The 9815-nt window shown below is 33.3% G+C and overlaps 1 protein-coding gene across 1 annotated transcript; it reads left to right on the plus strand.

Moving 5' to 3' along the window:
- The first annotated feature begins 6836 nt into the window (after positions 1-6836).
- On the plus strand, positions 6837-7691 carry LOC131034656 (uncharacterized). The gene has a single exon (XM_057966224.2). It carries the CDS (start codon positions 7140-7142, stop codon positions 7347-7349), a length of 210 nt encoding a protein of 69 aa, XP_057822207.1. The 5' UTR covers positions 6837-7139; the 3' UTR covers positions 7350-7691.
- The last annotated feature ends 2124 nt before the right edge of the window (positions 7692-9815 follow it).

Here is a 9815-nt window from a genome sequence, read left to right on the forward strand (position 1 = left end):
TGAGCTGATCTTGAATTTTTATTTGTACTCACTTGCAGTAGTTAAATCTTCTCTTAGTATTATCATTTGTCTCTCAAGCTCTTGCTCATTGCTCTAAGATTGTACCAAATCAGTTCTCAACATATCATTTTCATGAACCGACCAACCACATTCTTTAAACTTGTTCTTCAGGGATACAACAAGATTTTTTTCCTTTTTCTTTATGTCCTCAATCTCCTTAAACATCCTCATAGTTATAACTTGCATTTCAATCTTCATAACCATGTTTTCCTTACTCAATTTTTGACATTGCTCCTTAAGTGCATTTTTCTCTTCATCATCCTGATTTTGCAAAAGTTCCTTTCTCCTAGATTGAACAGATGATAGCCTCTCTTGTAGGAAAAGAATGAATTCCTTAGCAAAATACAATTCATCTTATAGATTTAAGTTCTTCAACCTTTCAACATCATAATCTTCAAGTGCCATCTCAAGCTGCTTCGTCAAAGCCATATTCATGGATTTCGGTTTCAGGATCTTCCTCAAGCTGTTAAACTTCCTTCAAGGCACAAGGCTCTGATACCAATTGTTGGAAACCAATAACACTAAGAGGGGGGGGGAGGGGTGAATCAGTATTATACCAGAATAGTAGATTTTAGCCTTAATAAAACATGCATACACCAACTGGTATACTGGTAAAAACATAATTGAAATAAGTAAAGCAACTAATAAGCCAATCACATAAATGAGAATCATAACAAATAGATTTATACGTGGAAAACCATGGTGGGATTTGTGACCCACAATATCAATCCACTGCCCATATGAAGAGATATTACAAAATATGAGGGGCCTGCACTTGCAGGAAGGCTTACAACCTAGAGCACATTGCTCAATCACAATAGGAGCCTCACTGACTACATCAAATTCTAGACATCAATCTGAAGAAGTGTGAACTGCTAAGATAAAATCTTCTATGCCAAAATACAGTTCCGGTTTAAGATCTGTTTGTTCCGGTTAGAAACCCTAAACCCCTTTACCGAAATAACCCTTACAATAAATATTTCACATACATAATCTCTCTGGTATATTTCACATCATATTACATTCACATCATCATAATCTCCCATCTCATGTCTATCTCCCTATATATCAAAATGATCTAATCAAACTGCCCTATATACCCTATACAAATTTATTCCTTATGTCGGCTTACAAAGATATATGCAATATCATATTACATGTCGGCGAGATAACATAAATGTATAAACATTAAAACAAGTTACCGATGCCGGATCCAAGATGTGTCAGCCTCCAATATCAATAACCATGTCGGCCTGCATTGCCGGTGACCAAAGAAATCTTCCAACCTACTGGTGCCTATGCCAGTGTCGGTATAGAATTTGTGAAGTGTTTGCCGGTACACCATAGAATCAAAACATGAAGCCGGAACACAAAATCATGTTGCCATCAATGACAACATAGTGAAACCAACCAATAGAGTGTCAATTGCCAACAATATCAACATAAATTTATTTAGTAAGGGTGAGGTATTTCTTAGCTACATATGAATTATGGTCATACTTATGTTGTTCTTTATGATCCCTTAAATTATCATTGGAAATTAGGTATCAATGTTAGGTTTTAAATGAACTGTAATCATTTGCAAATTAAGATAGGGATCACAAGTAGCTTGTGGCATAAACAAAAGAATAATAATCTCTACCAATAAATCATGGGTTTATATTGTGCTTTGGCCTCTATACTAGATGCAAAAGAAGGCTCATCCAAAAGGATTTCCATTGCCACAAGATCTTATTTAGGCTTCATGTAATGTACTACTAGAACCATAGACTCTAACTCTAACTCCAACTAGAACTTTAAAACCTACAAAACATACATGAAAGATAAAGAAAATATAAAAAATATTTTTAGGTGATGCAATATTTCTCAACCCTTAAGTTGATCCTTCATCAAATATCCCAAGAAAATAATTTATGGATTAAGAACTCACAAATAATGGTTGAGTAGTAGAACCATTGTTTTTATATGTGTTTGAACCAAAGCATGTCCCATCACTTGACATAAGTATTTTAATATATATATTTTCTTTTTCCTTCACCTCTTAAAGAATTTGGGGAGGTTATATGCCATCCTCCATTTATGTGTTTTGGATATCATTCCATTTTTCCTATGGATATTTTCCCGCCACATTCTAACCAAAACCTCTAATTTCTCCTTTGTCACTTCTTGTCTCATACTTGATTCATTTAGTTTTTTCACATCTACTTCCTACCAATGCTTGATGTTTTCTTCTATTAGTGTAATATGTAGGATAAATCCCAAAAATTCTCCTAAGTACACCTCACTTTGTTTCCTTTAATTATCTTCAACCTTTTGCTCCAAGGTTTTATTTTTATCATTCAAAACCAACTCATTTACTACATCTATAACTTCATCTTTCAAAGTTTAAAAAGGATTAACAACTCTTATTCAACAACTACTAATCTATGACATCCCTTCATTTTGTGATACCTTACAATATTATCGATTACCACCTCTACTTCCTTAACAACCTATGGCATTGCACAGTTCAATCTCATTCTTTCCAAAGCATACTCATCCACTACCATTCTTACATATGTAATTTTTTTATCACTTAGAATTCTTGGAATTCATCATGTACATATCAAATATAATATTATTTGGTTTCCACAATAAACCCTTTATTGTCGTTAGCTATCTTCTACTTTCATTTATTAGTGAATTCTAATTGACAATGTGTGATTAATATCCCCTAGTTACTCTTGAACCTTGTCACTCTTTAATGTTCCTTGACACAATCCACTCAATATTATTCATCTTTACTAAATTTTTCTCTTGTTAACCTCTTCTTTAGATATTCTCCCACCCTTCTTATGCCAATTCCATAACTACTATGAACTATTCCCAAGTATCCAAATGTAGAATCTTAGGTTCACTATTTCCCATTATAATTTATTCTCTTCTTTTATTTTGTTGCTTTTTTTCCTTGCAAATCTAATTCCTTTCTCAAAGAGTCACCTCAAGCATGGGTTGTTCCCATTTTGTTTCCTCTTGATCCAATGTGGCACCAATTTGACCCAACACCAAGTGTGCCCTTATTTTCTTAGCACTTTCAATACATTGTCCTAAACCTTTTTGTTCTTATCCTCTTCTCCAAGCTAAAACCTATATCATTGTCAAAAAGAAGTTTTATACATTTCCTCTCATAATAAATTTTCTCTCAAACATGCATTATTCTACACCCTTTTACATTCCTCCCTCAAGTCCTTTACAAGGCTAAGCTCTCTCATCTCTTCTATATTGACCACTTGTACTTCCTTATCTTCCACTATGAGGATTCTCTCCTCATATTGGGGTTGCAAAGAACCATCCCTTATCTTAACTAAAACTAGTAAGGCCTTAATTTTTATCATCCCTTCTTTAATGAAAATATATATCCTTCTTCAACTTATGTTACCAATTATCTAATTGTGGCTTAATAAAAACATTCTTTAGGGACACATAACTTCTACTATCTCCACTTCATTGTAGTCACTGTCTTATGCATTATCTCTATATTCATCTTTCTCCTTGCCTTAAAATCTATCAAAATGTAATTACTTAGAAGCCTCCTTTATCATTCTAGTATCTGATGTAGGAGCTTCGCAGGGTCATAACTATTGACCCATTTACTCGATGAAGATGAAATTTGACAGCGAGATGCATCATGAGGATTTGTTTGGATTTCCCACCGAACTAGGATCCCTCAGTGGGATCCTAGTTTAGTTGGACCCCACCTCGATCAAATTTTCAGAGCCAAATTCCTTCATCTTGGGCTTCCAAAATGGTATTTACTGTTTTTTTCTTCTTCATATTTTAGAAAGTTGTTTTTTTAGATATCTTCGAGTCTATGATTGCTTTTAGTTTAGAAAGATGGAAATTTGTGTTGTGGTTGATTTTTTTAGAAATTTGGAAGTTTATGTGTTTTTTCAGATTAGTCTAGAAATTACAAAAAATGACAAATTCTAAAAGTTGTTAAAAACTGCCAAAAAGGGTAATTTCAGATTGGCTACATATTGCAAGTTTTTTTTAGTTGCAGAGGCAGATTGTAATAAGGAGATAGTGAAGAAATTTGATCCACTCTCTTGTTTTGATTGTGTTTTCATCAACGATTATTGTTATGCTTTTGATTGGATACATTAGTAGCCAACTGCATAGAAGATAATTATTTCTTCACCATTTCTCTCAATTCTTTTTATTTATCACTAATGAAAACTTCACATAAGTCTCTCTAAAGATAATAATTCTCCAATGTATCTCGTTCATTAGGAATTCTACACTTGATGAACAATTTCTTCAACCTCCTTTATGTTAGGACTAGGTGTTATACACCTTGCAAATCCTAAGAACAATGTAGTTATTTAATAATTATAATGTGTTATATTTTAATCCCTCATGGAATGAAGTTCAAACCTTTAGATGAATATCAAGATTCCCAAGATGACATGATATGCCACTTGACAATTGTAATATAATGAACATAAAGCACATTGAAGATGACTGTTATATAGTAGACTAGGAAGAGCTTATTTGACACACTAAAAAAACTCTATATAAGAGGGTTGTAAGTATAATTAGTGCCCCTAGATGAAGTGTTTGAGAGCTACACATAATTCCATTGGTCATAGAAGTTAAAGATCTTCACAAGACTTGCAATCTACTCTAGAAAGAATTGCTCTTATAGAGGGGCACCTAGATCCAACTTGAACCAATTAGACCAAGACTTGGCTCATAGTCTTGAGTCCATGCTTTTTGGAATCCATTTTAGTATTTCTTGGATCTTCTTGGTCTATATATAAGATGCTTGGAATGAATATTGTGCTATCAAATTGAATCTAGAAGAGAAATTTTTAATCTCCATTAATAACACTAAGATTCTTCTTATATTGGTTAAGTGTTTAACTCTAAACATCATTTTCTTTTGTAGTCAAGCACCTATAAATATGTGAGAGAATTTAAGATCTTAACATTACTGTAGTGTCATAAATTGTAACCCTTTAGAGTTTCACACTCCTTTTTGGGCCCTTGCTTTTGTCTACCCTCTTATAGCTCATTTCAACCTATTTCTAGTCTTATCACTACCAAGCTGTCATCATACATGCTTATTGGTGACTAGATTCTATGTCTTGAGCTTCTACATCTACCTTAGTTTTCCCTTTTTGGGGTGGACTATAGTGCCTAGCCACATAGGCTGCTTAAGGTAATACTCTACCCTACTAGGGGTAAACTCTTTTTTCTAATCATCATGGCTATAGTGGAGGTTGATTCCTACCAAAGGTTTGACTTAGGCAAGCCTCTATACAACACAACACTTTTCCCCTCTTTTATGGTTACAAATTTGACAGCCAAGAATTATAGAGTTGTAGAGTGTAGACCGAGACATACATTTCCAAACTTTGAATAGATGAAAAACCCTAGTCTATGTTGATTTGCACATGTGATTGACACTTTTTGGCTAAATTTCGGATGAAGTGGTCTATAGGGCATCCTGATTTGAAATCCAAAGTTTTAGCTAATGAAAATACCTTCGGGTCTAGGGTGCCTAGCACACTTGACTGACACTTTCAACCCTAGCACACTTGACTGACACTTTCAACTCTAGATTTCAATGGCATGTTCCTCTTTGTATGTCATTTCTTGGTCTGTGCTTCTGAGTTGGCTTTCTACTATGTATCTTTCTATTTATGCTAAATCTTGCCAATTTCTTAACATTCTACCTAGTTCTTGCATAATTTCATATCAAATCATATGAATAAAAAAGAGATCGATTAACCACAAATGCTTGACTCTCCTAAGGGGCTAAAGTTGGGCCTAGTTGATTATTCTCCAATGAATATAAGGATTGTAAATGATTATTCTCCAATGAATATATGGATTAAAATTGATTCCTAGTTTGCATGTTAAGTTAGTGAACACCCACATTTATTACATTTCAATTACTACATACTATTTCATCACTTTATCATGTCAATGTTGAATATGCACTAGTCTTTAACTAAAATAACCCTTCAATATTTTATTCGCCCCGTCTTTTCTAATTATATTTAAACACATTTTGAATTAAATTTATAAAAAAATATTATACTTTTCACCATTTCAATAAACCTTTCAACCCACGAAATATTATTTTAATTCTAAAATCTCAAAAAATATGTATTCACAACTCAACCTTATGACTTCCTTTCTTTTCACCATTTCAATAAACCTTTCAACCCATGAAATACTATTTTAATTATAAAATCTAAAAATATATGTTTTCACAACTAAGCTATATGATGTCCTTTCTTTTTACAAATTTCAATAAACCTTTCAACCAATGAAATATATGATGTCCTTTAATTTTACAAATTTCAATAAACCTTTCAACCAATGAAATATTATTTTTATTATAAAATTTAAAAAAAAAAACAAACACATCCACAACTCAACCTACTTTTCACCAAACCCTAGATGATTCCCTTTCTTTTCAACTTTTCCCTCCACAATATGTCTATATAAATTCATGGTAAAAAAAACAGTGATGGGGCCATTGAAAACCCTAGTTAATACACTCTTAAATAGGTCAAAAAGCAAAGAATCAAATACCAATCAATAGAACAATGACCTTATATAAGAATCAAATACCAATCAATAGAACAATGATCTTATATAATAACCAGACAATGCAAGGTGGAGATTCATTCCAGTGATCTTGGAGTGAATCTATGCCATTCCGTATACAAATTATTTGAGCCTCTTTAGACAATAAAGTCCAGTTCATCCTCTCTGGCGATCCGTATATATTTTGACAGGTGGCCCGAATTTGTGGTTAATGGCAGACAAAAGTTCAGTCTGGATATATTCCAAATTTGAGCCCTAAAAAATACGGCACCGACAGAGGAAAGGAGGGAAAAGAATCGCATCTTGCCTGCAACTTAGCTTCGTCTGCACGTCTGGAATTCCTTTACGCCTTTCAAATCTTGCCATTTTTTACCAGCTCGGTCGACGGAAGTCCTCAGATCTTCATCATTTTGTTTCATTTGGTTTGTGTTTTGTCAGATCTTCATCATTTTCATTTCATTTGCAGTTGCAGCAACGCCATGGCGGACTGGGCGCCTGTTGTAGTAGGCTTCATATTATTCATTTTGCTGTCGCCGGGACTGCTTTTTCAGATTCCTGCAAATGGCAAAACGGTGGCTTTCGCCAACTTCCACACCAGCGGCAAGTCCATTGTTGTCCATACGCTGATTTTCTTCACTGTCTTTACTATTTTGCTTTTGGCGATAAAGATCCATATTTACGCCGGCTAAATGGCCGGAATGCAGGGTTTACTGATGTATTTAGCAAGTTCGCTCAGATTTTGTAGCTTTTTATAAATGTAAGGGCTTTGCTCTCCATTGTGATATTTTGTCATGTAATAAACGTTTCCCTTTGGTGTGAAATGGAGTCCATTATCTGGCATTTTGGTGTGACATGGAAATGGAATGTCTGTTTAGGGTTCTGATGCGCTTTGGTGTTTCAGTTTCTGTAGTTAGGGTTTTTGAAACCAGATGATGTTACAGTCGCTTAAGTTAGGGTTTTGAGCTCGTGATATTAAATGTATGGATTTGAAGTTTGTTGGAAATATAGTAACCGTCCATTTTGAAAAGCAATAGTTCTGGCATTTCTACCATTTGTCCGCAGATTTGTGTGACTGTAAGATGGCAATCTGTTTTTAAAAAAATTCCATGTGAGGTCTTGATCTTCATAGTATTTTAAAAAACAATGTGTTATTGCAAAACAAGAGTAATGAAAGAAAAGGTGGTTTATGTGGGATTCAACTGACCATTGTGGGGAGGCATCTGTTTACTTCTTTGTAAAGAAGAATATTAGAAAATGTGAATTATCATCAATTTAATTGACTACAAACTTTTAGTTCTGAAGAATATTGAAATCAGTGACTATTGATTAAAAATTTGATAATTTTTTTGTGGATGGTAAAAATAGTATTTTTGAGTGATCCTCTATGTTTATCTTGTTGCATTATGATTAGTTTTGACAGTGACATATGCACAAGCATTATGAATTAAAATACTATTTGATACCTTGTAGTAATATGATCATATCGAAAGTGATGCACAAGCATTCGATGACTACATGTGAATTAGTTACAAAAGAACAAAAATGACAACATGTGAATTAGGTATAAAAGGACAAACAGCATTTCTACGTATTTATGGCATCCTAATATTTCAATATAACACAAAATATTTCATTTGAAGTTTGTTGGAAAGATATTAATCTTTTATTTTGGAAAACAATTTTTTTAAGAAAGAAATTAACCTTTCATTTTGGAAAACATGGAGAGAGCATAGAATTAAAAAAATTGTATCCAACGACATCTTAATGTGTGAGGTAGACAAATTTGTATTGTAGAACAAGAAGGCATATAGTTAATAAGGGTCACTCTTTTCTAAAGATCTTATAAAGTATTTAGTCTCTAAGAGACGATTTCAAGGTCACTCTCTTCTCAAGAACTTATGAATTATGTAGTCTTTAAGGAAAAGTTTTCAAAAGCTTACCAACTAGCATGTAAAACATGCAATCTCTAAGGATACAAAGGTTTTCCCATGTTCAATCATACAACTAAGATTTTTGTTGTTTGTTAATGAACTTTTGCTTTTCTACTTTTCACAATGTTAATTATTAAGCATAATTTTTTTTTTTATAAATGTATTCAAATATTTCTTAAATAATATTGTTGTTGTTTGATTGCAAATTCCAATAATTATTGTTGTAATTATTGTAACTATCTTGAAAAAAAAGACGTCTTTCAAAAATTCCTTTCTAATTTTCATATTATTTTGACACAAGAAGGTCTTGGACCCATTACAGAACAACCATTAAGGTAAAAGGGGCAAGTCTAACAAGATGTGAGATTGAGAAAAACACCTAGCTAGAAACTATAAGGCTTTTTATTGGAGCACAAAATCGGTGGAAAACAAGGGTCCCAACCCTATAATGGAAACTTCTCTTTCATAACACACGAAAAAGGGAGAGGAGAAGAAAGAACCTTTCCTTCGACGAACGACAATCCAAGTAGTACTATCATCTTGGGACACATTATCATGGGAAACAAGCAGTGACTCCTCCACTTCAGGATCAACAACCACTATAGAAGGAACTACAATTGTCCAATCAGAAGATGGGTTTCAACCACGGGAAAACGCTGGGCCAAAGAAGAGGCCATTGGAACATAAGGATTTCAAGATTTAACAGAAGCCAGGTGTGTAGTAGCAATATCCATAGTTGTGACCTTTGAACATGAAGCGGGAGGGAGCAAACCAAAAGTAGCAGGACGTTCCATGACCACATCAACAAAGTTTGGGAATGAGGTAACCTTTGAGGATGTAGGAACTTCGATCATCAAGTGATCATTGTTAGTATAGACACCTAAAATTAACCTTTAATTAAATAAATATTTATAATTTATTTAATCTCATCTCCTTTCCTAAATTAAATAATTTTATTTATTTATTTAATTTATCTAGCCTTTTTCCTCTATTAATTAAATAAATACTTTTATTTATTTAATTAATTCACTTTCATTTTCCCTCTTCAATCCCAATCATCCAACTTGTTCACATGGATTATAACCGAAATTCGTAGGCATGTGACAAGTGTTAATTATCTCTTCATTCTTTGTGTTTTCTCTAGAGTCAACTCATCGCTTAATCACATCCCTCAATTGTTTGCCACCTACGGGTAAACGATTAAATGTAGAAAGTAAATGCATA

The sequence above is a fragment of the Cryptomeria japonica genome, chromosome 5 (genome assembly GCF_030272615.1).
Source record: "Cryptomeria japonica chromosome 5, Sugi_1.0, whole genome shotgun sequence".
In the NCBI taxonomy this organism is placed as follows: domain Eukaryota; kingdom Viridiplantae; phylum Streptophyta; class Pinopsida; order Cupressales; family Cupressaceae; genus Cryptomeria; species Cryptomeria japonica.